Source organism: Sebastes umbrosus, chromosome 15 (assembly GCF_015220745.1).
Source record: "Sebastes umbrosus isolate fSebUmb1 chromosome 15, fSebUmb1.pri, whole genome shotgun sequence".
Lineage (NCBI taxonomy): Eukaryota > Metazoa > Chordata > Actinopteri > Perciformes > Sebastidae > Sebastes > Sebastes umbrosus.
The window spans coordinates 5474590-5489660 of NC_051283.1; the positions used below are offsets into that span (position 1 = coordinate 5474590).

Here is a 15071-nt window from a genome sequence, read left to right on the forward strand (position 1 = left end):
ATGTCAGTCCCTGACACAGCCTATGGTTTATGTATGACCCCAATAAGTGGGCTAACAACAGGTTCCTCTGATGACGAGTTCTCACACAGCCATAATCTCCATCTTTTTTATCCGGCAGCATCCGAGAGGAACATCCTCAGTCAGCCGAGCATATGCTCATCCCGTCTGAAATTGACCTTCTCTAATGGATGAAAAGAAGATGAAAAGCAGCCTTTGTGGCGCTGCCGGCCCCGGAGGAACACCAGGAAGTGTAATCAGCAATGACCCGTGCTAGACTCCACCAATCACAGGGAGTTCTTTAACATACCCAGCATGCCTCAGGGGAGCCGTGCCTGGAACAGCGGAACAAGCACTTGATAACGGCGAATGGATTATGAGATCCCGGACGTCTGCCGGCTCCTTCCTACGAATTGCCACAATTTAACCGAACCAGCAGCATTCAACACTTTGGATGTTTTCCTCTCGGATGTAGGCTTTGCAAAAGCATTTTCCCGGAGAAAAAAAAAAAAAAGACTGCTTTAAATAAACATATGTAAAATGTCAGCGCAGATTGGAAGCAGGCCACCTGTGTAGACGCATGACAAACTTAAATAGAAAAGCAGCAAGGGGCTGGATGTGGGAAAACAAGCCGTCAGTGGGTTGATGATTGGAACGGGGTCCGAGGCAATAAGATTGTTTGGCATAAATCAGCGAGGAAACCTGGTGAGCACGCAGACGTAGGCTGTAAGTCCATTTCAACATCCATTAACATTCAACCAGAGTGGAAATAAAGCACGTTAACACTTTTTTCTGTGAGACACACGAGTGAGAGACTGCTGTGATTACTGGTGAGAACGGCCGGATTTCACACCGTGTCAGCAGTGTGTGTGTGTAATCATTATCCGTCAGCTTATTCTTTATTTTTACCCAGATGACCTAGTATTCGTTGCATCATCTTCTAAACTTACTACAGGTGCTAGAGGCTGTTGAAATAGTAGGGAAGGAGGTGTAACTGGAGTTTTTTTTCTCAGTAAGCACAAGCTCAAACAGCATAATGACATTCAAAAGCTGAAACAATTAGTCGGTTGGCTTAATTGGTTGGTTGAATTTGTTCTTTTTCAAGCCGAAATGCCAAACACTCCCTGAGTTCAGCTTCTCAATTATGATTATTTGCTAGGCTAAAAAATTTATTCATGTAAGAATCAATATTTGTATCTTCTGAATAAATCCACAACTTCCAAAAATTGATTTTTTTAGAAACATTTTTTATATAATATATTGCTATTGATGGAGAGCCGTTGAAAAACCACACAAAATATCAATTTTACAGTTATTTTGTGTCCAATGTACTTTGAGAAATATAAAGGCAGCTCACTTATGCCTACCAATTTTATTTATGTAACAGGCAGCATTTGTTATTTTTTTCATAACTCGATCTTGTTATTGTTGAAGTCACTGAGAACCGAGAAAAAACTTTTCATTAAATAGTTTTTATTTGTTCAAGTTTAGCATGAATAAATGTCACCTTTTTCCTTTACATAATTGCATTATCAGTTGATATAACATTTTCAAATATTCAAACTCCATATTCTTATACAAACTGTACTCTGCTTTCATGACATAATTAGCAACACCGCCAAGCACACAGCAAACAAGAAAATTACCGGCAGATTAAATGATAATGAAAATAATCTTTAGCTGTAGTCCTAAATTGAGTAATTAATTAAACTAAAAGTGACCTTAATCCAAGAGGACATAAAACAATAAAAAAATAACTTTAAAGCTGCAGGTTGTATTTTATTATTTGTTTGTTTTGTGTAGCTACACTTTTGTGTATTTATACATCTAGTAGGCTTGTGCCAATTGGCAATCGGCTATTGGTGACCTTCAGTAACCACGATTAAACGATATGAAAATAGAAACGATTGCCCAACTATAACATCTAGTAGACATTAGCATTCTTGTTGAGTTGTGTTTGTGTCCACTTGATGAATGTAAGTACAATATTCAGTCTCTTTTAGCTCTGTTTTTGGTCACCACCAACTCCCGAGGGAAATATCCAGCTCTTTAGCTGCTAAATGCTCCACTATGTTGACCAGCCTGTCTCTGTGTCTGTCTGCTGTAGTCTATTTAGAGAGTTTAAAACATCCCCATTGGTAAAGGGTTACATGACAATACAGATGATAAGCTTAAAGCAGTTTTAATTGATTTTTTGGCCACTTGGGGGCAGCATAACAACCTGTTAAGACAACACTGATATATTATCACTTAATAAAGTCTTTACGGTGAACATGTCAGCAAACAGTTGCCTTTTTACACCTCAGACATGCAGTCCACCTTGCTAAATTAAGTCCAGTTCGCGGGAAATATCTGCTAAATGTTCACTAGCTCGTCAATAGACCCAAACAGTGAGTTAAAACAGGCTAAATACCTCAGAAGAGCTGAGGACAACCGTAGAGTTGGGTGATAATTCTTTGCGGGATCATCACTATGAGAGAGATTTTTAGAATAAATTATACACAAAGTCATTAGATCCATTATTCATGAAAAAAATATTGATTGGTGCAGCTTTAAAGATGTGATGCGACTGTCTGCTCAACAAAGCCACAAACACAAGTTGTTCAGCATCGTGGCGAGTCACCTTCAGTTCCAAGATTAGACTGAGAGACAGACAGGAAGGCTCCGTCCTCTAAGTAATTTAACGTTCTGCTAGACTTCTCTAGTCTTTGCACCAGGGGGCATCCTGGGTGATTCTTTCACAAGAAAAACTGCTCAGAATGAAGGTGCGAAAAGCAACCAAAATACAGGAATCAATTGGGTCTCCACTGCTCACGCCACATTTGGAGGGAATATAATAAACGCAGTCGTACTGAAGGACCACATAAAGCGAGACAAACCCCCAAAACACTGTGTATTTATTGGCGCAAGGTGATGAAGTTCGAGGCCTCCCTGAGGCAACACATCCAACAGTCACTATGACTCTCCTGCATGGCCAAACAAATGTGTTTTTCCTGTTTAGCAGCAGACAGAGTTTACTGCTTATAAATCAAAAATGAGTCGGGAGGCAAAATCCGATGGCAAATGCATCTCTTGAGATGCATTTGAGATGCATTGATGTTAGGTTAGGGGGAGTTGAACTGCAATCAGTCTCAGCCGGGTCGAAACAATATCTGGATATATCTGGATACAAGTTTCTATATGTGAACAGGGTCTAATGGACGGATGAACTCTGCCCTCTCCTCAACACTTCACTAGTGATATGTGAAAGTGCTCTCTTTATCTCCTTGCTCTTCATTAAATCAAGCTTTGAGCACAGCAGCATACCAAAGATGGTATTTTTGTAAATTGTGATACCGCTTTAATGAGAATGACTATTTTAATACTTGGAAATTAATTCACATTTTCTGTAATTTACTACAGTATGTGTCACTGCAACCCTGCCTCCTATAAAATCACCAGAGTTGTCCTCAACCAATGAAATTCTTAACACTCATAGGATTTTGTCGACTAATCGATTGGATTTAATCGACAGAAAGACAACAAAGAATCACACAAATGCATCCCTTTAAATGCTGGCATTTACTAGAGTTGTGCTCATAAATTTCTTGGAAATAAGTCATTCAGCATGAAAGAAGTATAAAAAACTAATGAATGCATAAACGAAATTGACTAAGACCAAAACAAAGAGGGGGCAGAGCTAAAAATTACATTCCCATACAACTAAACTGCATTGTCTATTACGTTTCAAGGGAAACGTATTTTCTGCCGGATTGCAGTTTTAAACAGTTTTAAACAGTTTTACACAGTTTGAAACACATTAATGTTGTAAATTGAAACAAAACAACAAAACCCCGCAAAAATTACTTAGGTTAGGTTTAGCAAAAAAAAATCATTAAAATGACTATGACTATATTTGTTACCTTATTAAGCAACAGACATAAATTATTGGTGCCTTCAAATGAAACTCGTGAGCTCGTGTTCACAACATGGGAAGTCGTGTACACATATGCGTGGCGTTCAAGTGGTTAAGTCGTGAGAACACCGCTGCTGAGCGACGGCTATATTAACGTCACTGTCGGCGTCTAGAAGCCACAGAGGCTAACAATTTAGCAAGCTAGCAAGCAGGTAACATAATGCAGGGAATGTAAAGGCATAATGACAGAGGAGAAAGATGAGGCGGTTGGAAATACAAACAATTTCCTCAGACATAAAAAATTACAAAGAAAAACAATATACGACAAAAATTACAAAATATTATCTTATTATGCACCGAAAAACGAATTCCAAGGCCTCCGCCATTTCTGACAACCTCAACAAACTCGTCACAACTTGTAAACTGGGAGCTTTCAGAAACTTTCCACTTATGAGGTCGTGAATACCACAAGAGGGGGCTGTTCATACGGACTCTTCTCGTGAACATGGTAAACACGACCCCATTTGAAGGCACCATAAAATAAGTGAGTGTTGACTTTTGCTGTGTGTGTTCCTTTACCCATACTACTTTATCTAGTATGCCAGAAAAAGATTTAGTATGTCCCAATACACAGTATGTCAAATGCAGTATGACAAAAATACCAGGATGTCCTACTACATCTGGTTGCATTTTGCACACACAGCAGCAGATATGTGAGCAAGAGGGTCAATGTTCAGAATCAGAATCAGAAGGTGCAATGTTATGATGAAGTAGGATGTCCCAATAATTGTATGGATACAACAATACATACTTTGTAAGGGCAGCCGCAGTATGTAATGTATGTATGTATGTAACGGTAAAAAGTATGCAATTTGGAACGTAGCATTTGTTTCATCCGGGACATGAACAGCGACCTCCCGTGGATTATCATTACAAACGTATTTGTTATACATCAGAAACAAACGGAATCTGCGACAAAATGTGTTTTCCTCAAACGTTAATCCTGATGCAGTTTTATTGTATGGGAACGTAAGTTTTAGGAGGCAGGGCTGGTCTGTGAAGTGACCAGTGTTGGGGATAATCCAAATTAAAAAAGATAAGAACTACACTCCAATTGAAAATCAGCCATACTGCAGAGGTTCAGTCAACCAGTCTTTTGAAATATTGTCACAAACATTAAACTTTTGAAAGTAACTCTCACAGCACTGGCAGTAATTACGCAGTACTGTATCCTTTTCTCTGGACTCTCCTCATTCCAAAACCATACAATTATCCCACCTTGATTTCTCTGAAATTATTTCAGACCTGATGTTTGGACGCGCCGTTCCCGTTTGGTAATTGACAGAATTATGCACAAACAGTCCCCGTCAGTTTGCAGTAAATTTGTTTTCATTAAATGTGTCATTATTTTATTCGGAACATTCACGGAGCTCCCGTAATGACCCGTATGAAAAACAGCACGGCACATAAAAGCTGCGGCGAGCCTCTTTATACTAGACCGATGGGTTATTCTGAGTTGTGTTTTTGTACAAAAACAGCATTGTTTATAACTCTATTTCTAGACGTGGAGCTTCTCTGGCTCATGTTTTTTTTGTTTCTTTTTTACTAAATATACAGTATATTCCCAAATACCTGCTGCAGCAACCTGACTTACTTAATAAATACACACAGCAGGTCTCCATCATATATACAAGCCACAAAACAAAGGGGTCTCTGAAGAGTTTTAGCTCTCAAACAATGCATGCTGGGATGTCTGCTAACATGCTGATCATGTTTCTTTAGAAACTTAATTTGATGAGTTGAATAAACTCTTCACGCTAATGACAAAAATGATTCCAGTATATTCCTGCATGATGTTTTACAGTACAGGGCTGTGTGTTGGCAAGAATCTGGCGATACAATACATATCATAAAATAGGGGTAATGCTTTAATATATTGCAATACTTACTTAATTTTAGGAAAACTGTCATAGTGTAAAGAACACACAATAGGCAAAAATAACACTGCATGCATAAAACGACATGTTTTTTGACAAAAAGTGCATGTGATTATCATAAAGTGGGCATGTCTGTAAAGGGGAGACTCGTGGGTACCCATAGAACCCATTTTCATTCACATATCTTGAGGTTAAAGGTCGAGGGACCCTTTTGAAAATGGCCGTGCCAGTTTTTCCTCGCCAAAATATAGCTTTACTTTGGAGCTTTATTTAACCTCCTTTGTGACAAGCTATTATGACATGGTACCAATGGATTCCTGAGGTTTGGTTTTCTAGTTTTTGAAAGATCGAATAGCGTCAGATCTTTAAGAAGTTCATTAAAAATCGACAGCGTTTTGGAGAATCGATACAGAATCACAAAACATAATATTGCGATACTCGTGTATCAATATTTTCTCAAAGCCCTAGTATCTGAAACTGGATTTTTATGCTACAAGACCACCAAGGTGGCGCGTTCTGGCCTGTTATAACGAAGCCTACCTCGTAGAAGATCCGGGGTCGGGTGTGGCCAGTTGTAGGTCCTGATCAGCTGCCAGTCAAAGTCGTCGTCTTGTCCCTGTCGGTATTCACACAAGCCAGGGTCCGAGTCCTCATCGAAGGTGCAGCCAGCTACAGCGAAAGGAAGAACAAAATGTGTTAGAAGAGGAGAAAGTAATTAAAAAACGTGTAGCTATTAGTTCTATAATGTTCTTTGCTTCCAGGAGGAATGCATCATACTGTAGTCCCTATTCACCAGAGAAATGATCGCTCACTTACATCACCACAGGCTCACTTTAAATGTGTTAATACATCAAGTCTTGTAGAATCTTTGAAGCTATAAACTAAATTACAGTTAATGGTTGTCACCGGGCGGTCAGCACGGACTGCCTCTCTCATCTATTTCCTCAAAAATCTACCGCCATTTGGCGCAATTAGCCCTGTGGTGTGGAAATGACACAACAGCCACAGGTCACCCAAATAGTCAGGAATAATGGCGGAGCGGCGAGAGGGGGTTCTTCAGTTGATGGCGGACAACAACAGCCTGGCTCTTAGCCTGTGAAGGTGACCCAACCCTGTCTGGCCTCTAATGGTTGCATTCACTATCCGGGCCATTATCACACAAACCACAGGCTTTTAAAGCCAGCAGCTCCGTTGTCGAGCTACAGTCGGGGACAAAACGGTGTGTTCTTGTTTAATTGGTCAGAAATCACAGGTGCACTTCAGGAAATCTAACAAAATGAATAGTCTGGACTCGGGAGGAACATCATGCAAGTGTGTGTGTGCCTTATTATGCCCTACTTGTCTTCATCCATAGAGTGATGTTTTATTGATACGCACGGCTAAGACACAATGTGCCTATTAGAGCCGGAGCGAGTGATTGTTTTCTTCTTTTATTGACCTTTTGACGCTTTTAATCTACCAATCCATCACCATTTCCCAAGAGCCCCCCACCCCTTCAAATTGCTCGTCTTGTCCAAATAACAGTCCAAAGCACAAGATATTTATTTCGCAATGATATAAAAGAGGGACAAGCCGGAGCCAGAGAGTGTTTGCTTGAAAAATAATGAGTCAAAACTCATCGTTTTTAGTTCCACAAGAGCGCCCCGACGCTGTGAGGACATGGAGATTTATTCAGAAAGCAAAAACAACATGTGAAATACAAGATGAGAGAGTTTAAACAGGGCGATCGTAGATCGGAGGATGCTCGTCGATCAAACATGTCAGCGTCAATTAAATCGAATATTGTGATATGGCATAAGTGTTATCTTTTCCTGGTTTTACAGTAAAGTGATATCATTTTCTGAACTTACCAGACTGTTCTAGCTGTTCTATTATTTCCCTTTACACATTTAGTTATACAGTATATATATATAGTTATATTACTGATCATTATCAAAAATCTCATTGTGTAAATGTTTTCACCAATGGTCAACCCTACAATATCGTTGCTATATCGATACCGATTTGATTTTCTCCATATCGCCCAGCCCTTATAGCAAGTGATCTTGCCTTTGCAGCTTTAGCCAACTCCAAACATACTCCTACTATCTAACGCCATGAGCCCACTGCGGTCCCAGGACTCCATTTACCAACAGATCGCATTAACGCTGGGCAGCAGTGAGCTACTCTGACTCGGTGCCAGCTTCTACTTTACAGCATCCCGTTTGTTGCTTTTTGTTTAGAAGCTCCATCTGTTTTCTTTAATAACATATAAGTTAAAAAAAAAATAATGTATGTTGCAAATAAACTACTAAGACTGCTAATTTTGAACCGCCGCTTTCGCCCTTCCTGCTGACAAAAGAAATATCACCAACCAGCGAACGTCCCCACCACCACCACCACCGCCTCCACCACCACCACCACCAGCACCCCGGCCCTCTTCCCCTCCGCCTGCAGCCAAGCGAGTGTTTCCGGGTGTGTAAGCAGATCAGAGTTTTAATTGCCTCCTGTGTGAGGGCTGCTTGTTGTTTCTGCTCCGTGCCCGGTTATCTGAGGATGAGAGGGCTGAGTGGTGGAGCAGGCCCTTCGGTGAAGGCCTGCCTTTCACTGAGAGCCCTCCAGCTCCGGGAAGAAATGTCACCATCAGACACGTTCCACTGATTCCCCTCATTAAGACTCATCCTTCCCAGCCTCCTTTGCTTTTAGCGCACGCGTTCCTCTCAGTGCCCAAATGAGCTTCTCTGGCAGCGGGAGGGCAAGCCCATGTAATTAGAAAAAGCCACGTGCATTCTGCTGAATTTTTACTGATGTGCGCGTGCATTTCATCCAATATGTGTGTGTGTGTGTGTGTGGTTAGCTGAGGTTGTTTTGCTGTTTTGATGTTTACTTAAAACTGAATGAAATTATAATGAATCTGTCAATGTCACACAGGCTAAAGCCGTAACGACTGTGGGAATGAATTATTTGTGTTCATCACAGCAACGGGGACTCTGGCCGACGAGGGACAAAGATTGCTCGAAATTTTCCACATCATAATAAGTCGAGAGAAAGCGGCTTCTGAGAATGCTAATTGCTTATCGGAGGCGATAGCGCGGCGCCGTTCGTTCGGCACAGTTTCCCCGAGCAATGCGCCGCCATGCAGAGCAGCGGTAACACCTAGAGACGTGGACGACGGGGCCCCGAGATAACTTTAGTGAGCCACTGTCACAGCTGACAGGTTTCTCGGGGGAGAGAACAAAGAGGGAGAAATAAATAAATGTGCAAAGAACGAGGCGCCCTCCTCCTCTTTGAAAGGTAGGAGAGGTAATTTGCCAAACAAGACCCGTAGCTTGTCGTTGGATACCATGCCTGGAACGTTTTATCTGTGTTAGGCCTGTCCTCCTGTCTCAACTTCAGCACATTTCACCGCTCTTTTCTTCTACCCGGCAAAGAAAACATGATAAGTAGCGAGACTTTGTCGGTTGACAGTCCCACCTAACTTGTACCTTCCTACTGTGTTAACTTGTGTTATCCACATCCACTTCCAGAGGTTCATATCCAAGTCATTTTAATGCTCCGATCTGAAATCTGTTGCAGCGTTTCATCAGATTTCACATAACTAAGCAATAAAATGGTTTTCTTGTTTCTAATTTTATATGAGACCGCTGATCAGAGAAATCCTCGGCGTAGAGTTGGGGGGATTTTACTCAACAGCCAGCAAAGCCTCCGTCAGGCAGCTAAAAATCTCATTAATACGGCTTTCAGTGACGGTCTAAATACTGTTTCAGAGGCTTCCCCATGGTACGTCAGAAATCTGAGGGGGAAACCCAATATTAGTCTTTTCTCTGACTTTCTTTTATTATTTAAGATGGTCAAACTTAACCACTTAACTATTCTTTCTTACTGAAGAACTGTAAACGAGTCCTTCGTGTATATTTTAATGCCTAAAAAAAGGCTCAGTAATTTCCTCAAACAGCTGGGCACTGTTGGTTTTAGCAAACTCTATTCAAACAGGAGGAAATACTGCATTTGTTAGGGACTGCCTTTGAGTATATGAGGCACAGAAGAATAAGATATATCAGCCTTTGGATAGACACACACACGCACTGTAAAAACTCTAACTCGTATTTGTTGGCATGACAAAGCGTTTCAAGTTGTTAAGACTTTGAAATATACGTTATTAACATTTGAGTCAAACATATAAGTCAGTCCAGCAAATCAGACATTAAGTTGGCGTCAAAACCATTAAATGAGTTCATAATACGTCTATCTCTCAGTTGTGAACACAGACTGTAGGTTGCAAGTCAACACAAGGGGCGAAAGTTCAGATAACTCTGGTGTCTTTGTTGTGAATGGAGGGAAAGACAACTTTCAGAGTTGAAGTTTGAAGTACTCCGCCCCCCAGTCTGTCTGTCTGCACCGGAGCTCCATGCTGACTCCACACAGGTAAGTTTAACTTATTTTTCGTTTGATATAGTTGAAATTGTGTCATATTTGTATTCAGAGTTATATGGTGTGATACATTAACAGATACGGTAGATATTACCATGACAACAGTTAACGTAAACACTAGTAACGTTAGCTTCATTAAGGACAGCTAGCAACTAGCTGATGCTAGCGAGGCTTGTATGGACCAGAAGCTTTCAAACAGGGAGGACGTTTTTTCTGACTGGTTAGTCTGAATGGTATTAATGTGATGTAACGTTACAGTAACGTGTCGTCACGGTAACGTGTCGGTACAGTATTACAGTTAGAGGGGTAGTTAGCTGCGTCCACATGTCAACGGCTAAACTGCGCTAACCGTTAAGCTGTTAATGCTAACGGGACATTGTGGTGACTTCTAGACGGTGTTGGTGAGTAACTGGTTGTAACGGTAGTGTAGGTGAGTAACGTTAGTGATGCTGTTTGAACTGACGTGTCCGTTAGTTAACTGAATGCTTCGTGTCTTAACTAGAAGGCCACTAGGAGAGTTTAGACCTCCTCAAGTACAAAGGCCCGTCGCCCGTAGCGGCCACAGTCAAGTCCGTCCGTCCGTCTTCCGTCCCCCTCCGGTTAACACTATTAGCTCTCTCAGCACTATTGCCTCAGATGCACTGACACAACGGGCCGATGGTCGACCGACGGACAGTTTGGGGCCGTCGGTGAGCGTCCGTCGGCCTTGTTTTTACGGTGTGCCCCACAATTAGCTCTGTTAGCTCTATTAGCTATATTAGCTCTGTTAGCACCGTTAGCCCGGCTAGCCACCGCCATTTTGGCTCTGCACCTCCATGTTTGCTTGTGAGGTCTGAGTGGAGGAGTGGAGGAGTGGAGAGCCATGTGCAGACTCTTTGCATAAGCTATTCTAAAAATTATAACTTCATAACTCCAAATGAATGGGACAGAATATTGTATTAAATTTGTCAAAATACTGTCAATTCCAGAGAGCAGTCTACTGTTTACAATTACATTAAATTGATATGTTTAAAACTTATTAAGAACCTGTTTGAGAGAAATTAACCACATCATTAATTACTCTTCCACTGCCTGCTTTGCTAATTTCCAGCAAATTGTCACCTTTGTCTTTCAGATTGAAATGAATGCAGTCACAGAAACTTTTCCGGATTTTGCTGCTTTGGTCCATTGGTGGAATTATGGACAATGAGGTTTGAGTCAAAACACACTTTTTTCAATAAGACTGAGCAAAAAATGTGCTTCTCATGCTGTCCACAAAACACCAGCAGATGATGGCATGCCAATTTGATAACCAAAGTCTTTTCAAGCCAGTGTTACATGTGGAGAAAGTAACTGACATCAAAACACCTTCTTTGGATGATGTCCTTTTGCATTTTAGGTCTTTCAAGCTTGTGGAGAACATCTATGCAGACACTGAGATTTTCGATCCTGAGGCTCTCAACAACCATCATCCATTGACTGCATACACAGTGGGAGGGAAGATACTGGTGACCCCAAAAGTGTGCCTGCTGCATTGAAGGGACGCAGAATGGTGAGTATACTGATTGCTCTTCATAGATTGAGTCTGTTGCTTCTGCTCTCGTCAATAGGCACCCCTGTCTTCAAGAACCGGGCAGTGTAACGGGGTATGATGGATGGAAAATGAGCATAAAATACAAACTTGGTAATTACAGGTCCAAGCTACGTAACGCAGGCTGCATTGAGGTCAGCATTAACCGGAGAAGAAGCGGTGAAGATGATGGTGCAGGTCCTTCTTTGAAGAGAGCAAAGCGAGGGGAGATTAACTATGTTCCTGACCACCCAGATACCCATACTGATGACTCGCTGGAGGAGGAAAGACTAGCTCTGGTTGAGGAGTTAAAGAAGAGGAATAAGAATGTTGCACTCATAAAGCAACAGATGGAGGTGACATTCTCCCTGAGGCGCAAGGAGATTGTGGAGCTAGTGCCTATGGTGTCAGAGGTTCAGGAGCGGTGGCCTGCTCTGTTTTACGAGGCAGAGGTAAGCAGCTGAGCAAATAATATATTATGTTGTGTTTCAGATTTAGTCTTTGCAAAATAAGAATCTGAAGTTGTTTACTTCCGTTAACCCTCATCCTACCAACTGGGGTACTGGCAGACCCCAAAGGTATACTTTTTGTCATATCTCACATGCTTTGTTCTATCATTTAAATTTTTCATCACTTTGTCAATCAATTTGTTCCTTATGACTTCATATCATTGTTTTCTGTTTTAATTAGTGATTTTTAAAAATACCAATGTATTGGGGTCTTGGGGGTCCCACCAAAAGCACCCAATTGCAGCCTATGCAGTTAAAATAGGTAAAATATAATAGATAAATCAAATGTTTGCCATGGGTCCTAATTTATTATTAGTGTAATTAATGTCATCCTTCAGATGACATTAATTACACACAATAATGTTTTGAGATGGCATAAGTTAACATGGTGCTATGATGGTTGTTTCTTACAGTAGATTATTCTTGTGGTCCCCAGGATGAGGGTTAATAAAATACATATTTTAACATGAGGATGATGTTGAAATTGTATTGACTTTGTATTTGACATTTACGTTTGCTGTTCTGTTCTTCAACAGATCAGGGAAGAGTTTCTTCGGATCACCAACAAGGACCTAATAGACAACTTCGGAGCAGCCATTAATCAGCACACTCCTAGGCTCCTTAAACTCTATCGGGCTAGGCGGACAGCTTTCCCGCCTGAGATGGATCAACTCCTTAACAGACTGGATGAAGAGGTGAATTTTTAGACTTAATAATCTCATTATTCTTGACATTATGGAAATAAATGTATAAAAAGGATTTTTTTTTTTTTTTATAAAGCTGCACTAATCAATATTTTTAAATAAACAATGGGTCAAATTTAAGGTGTTGCTCATAGTGACAAACCATCAGAATAACCCCACTGTACACTACCTAAGGGACAGACAAAGATAGCGACAAGGTGGTGAAGAAAGTGGAACACCTAACAGCTAAAAAGCCAGCTATTTATATCAGTTAAAAGGAGTAAATCTTAGACTTTCATTCAACAGGTATTTGCTGGATGTGGAAGAGGACAGCTGTTTGCCACATAATCAACCTTATAAGGCCATAATATATCAAGTGTGTGATTGTTTCAGTCTGTTGAGTCCTGCACCTAAGTGGGCAAAATAAATAAAAAAATAAATGCAGCTTTAACACAAACTGTGAAGCATGTTTCCATGTTTGTTCTTAGCTTTCTTCATGTTAGTTACATCTTGGTGTAATTTTTCTTCCAACCCTTTATGTTTCAGACATCTGACATCACAGTACATCGACACACTGCAGCCTTGAAGGGCCTCCCCTTGTATCTCCATGACAGTCATGAGAAGCTGTTCAGGAACTGTCTGGTGAGTGGTTATTAGTAGAAAAAGTAAATATTTATTATTATTCTGTTATTAAAAATAGACTCTCTTTGACTTCAACCTTTGCCTCTCTGCCATTTTGTCCCATTCTAGTCTATCCATCCCAGTGTCCTCCTTGTTTTCTTTATCTGTCCCAATGCCCACAGCGTCTTAAAGAGTTGTACTTTGCTGGCTATTACTTGATGTAATTTCTTTCATGTATATGGGGGTTAAATCTTTGGTTGCGGGGTATGAGATGGAAATATTTAACCCTAAGATGATTCCTTAGGTTGTCTAGTTTTATATGAGACAGTATCTTCACTCATTTTCTGTCTGTCATCACAAGGCCACTGACCCAGAAGAGGAGCAGATGAAGGGCCTCATCGTGGGTATCCTCACTGTGTTGGAGGATGATGACAGTTCAGCTCCTGCAACAGTCATTAATGTTGCTGTTGTTGTAGAAGAAGACATCGTCCTCCAGGATCTCCCTGACCTGCCAACGACTTTTGCTTACCTCTTTGGGCTGATCTACGCTTTAAACCTCCAGTACCCAAAAGAACTGAGGTACACATTCGAAACCATTCAGAAAGTTTTCATGGAACTTGGAACTGATCTCTCTGCAAGGGTCCGATCCTTCAAAAACAAACTCCTTCAGTGAATCCACCGAGTTAGCTGATAATGTTGGGTCTGGGACAGTTTTGAATTGCAGAGGTTCCTGTTGCCCCTTGTAGAATGATGTAAATCTCTGTTGCCTGAGATGGATCCCCCTCTACCTCTTCTGCTTTTAAGTTCACTCTCTCCACCTCTCCTCTCCCTTTTCCTGTTTCTCCATTTCTCTCGCCATCTTCTTTCCTCTCTCAATCTGTCACCTTAACTTGTCTAACTTTCTTACTTAATTTGCATATTCTCCCGTTCTCACTCAAATTCTGACCTCTAAAACTCTCCCCTTCTGTCCAGCCAACACGATAACTGTCTCTCTGCAACTCACAAACTCTTATCTACCTCTAACTCCTCTTCTATGTCTCCCTACCTGCCCATCTCTTGCGCTCCAACGTGCCTGAATGCTTTTATCCTATACATTTATCCTGCACCTTACTGGATATTGTTAACCACGTTACTTATGTTAAGATTGAATAGTGTGTAAATTGATGACACACACAATTGGGCTACCTTGGTATTTTATTGTTAAACAGTTTTATTAGATTGACAGTTCTGGATCACAATTGTTCTGTTTGGAGTTCCATTTCAACCCATGAGCTACTTCTTGTGGTAACTCTGAATCTTCTTATGTTTTGTATTTTATCATGGTTTATTACACGGCGTTGTTGAATACTCGATTCTGATTGGTCAATCACGGCGTTCTGCGGTCTGTTATTTCTTTATAGCAGACCGTTGCTATGGGCGCAGCTCTGATGTTAGACTCTGACAGTCCGTTTTGTGTCAAATTATTGATTT

The 15071-nt window shown here is 40.9% G+C and overlaps 2 protein-coding genes across 18 annotated transcripts in view; one reads left to right on the forward strand and one right to left on the reverse strand.

The window, feature by feature from the left end:
• ptprua (protein tyrosine phosphatase receptor type Ua) overlaps nt 1–15071 on the reverse strand; it is a 271405-nt gene that overhangs the window by 188368 nt on the left and 67966 nt on the right. For all 11 annotated transcript variants that reach the window (XM_037793898.1, XM_037793895.1, XM_037793894.1 and 8 more), the window contains exon 2: nt 6370–6498. In XM_037793898.1, the coding sequence (XP_037649826.1) occupies nt 6370–6498 (129 nt within the window). The remainder of the gene's footprint in view (nt 1–6369; nt 6499–15071) is intronic.
• Nucleotides 10199–14777, forward strand: LOC119502737. Of its 7 annotated transcripts, none has more exons than XM_037793909.1 (7): nt 10199–10233; nt 11354–11429; nt 11618–11770; nt 11913–12240; nt 12834–12992; nt 13527–13622; nt 13963–14777. In XM_037793909.1, exons 4-7 carry the CDS (start codon nt 12139–12141, stop codon nt 14272–14274), a joined length of 669 nt encoding a protein of 222 aa, XP_037649837.1. In that variant the 5' UTR covers nt 10199–10233; nt 11354–11429; nt 11618–11770; nt 11913–12138; the 3' UTR covers nt 14275–14777. The 7 variants fall into 7 exon arrangements, 6 of the variants coding, with proteins under 6 accessions (XP_037649837.1, XP_037649839.1, XP_037649836.1 ...); XM_037793911.1 differs by lacking the exon at nt 10199–10233 and adding an exon at nt 10436–10459; XM_037793908.1 differs by lacking the exon at nt 10199–10233 and adding an exon at nt 10506–10640.

What these genes read in the sequence shown, in the direction of transcription:
- LOC119502737 (XM_037793909.1), top strand. Translation starts at nt 12,139, where the DNA reads ATGGAGGTGACATTCTCCCTGAGGCGCAAGGAGATTGTGGAGCTAGTG. An exon ending in CTCTGTTTTACGAGGCAGAG is followed by an intron (nt 12,241 to 12,833) that starts GTAAGCAGCTGA and finishes GTTCTTCAACAG; the next exon opens with ATCAGGGAAGAGTTTCTTCG. An exon ending in TTAACAGACTGGATGAAGAG is followed by an intron (nt 12,993 to 13,526) that starts GTGAATTTTTAG and finishes TTTATGTTTCAG; the next exon opens with ACATCTGACATCACAGTACA.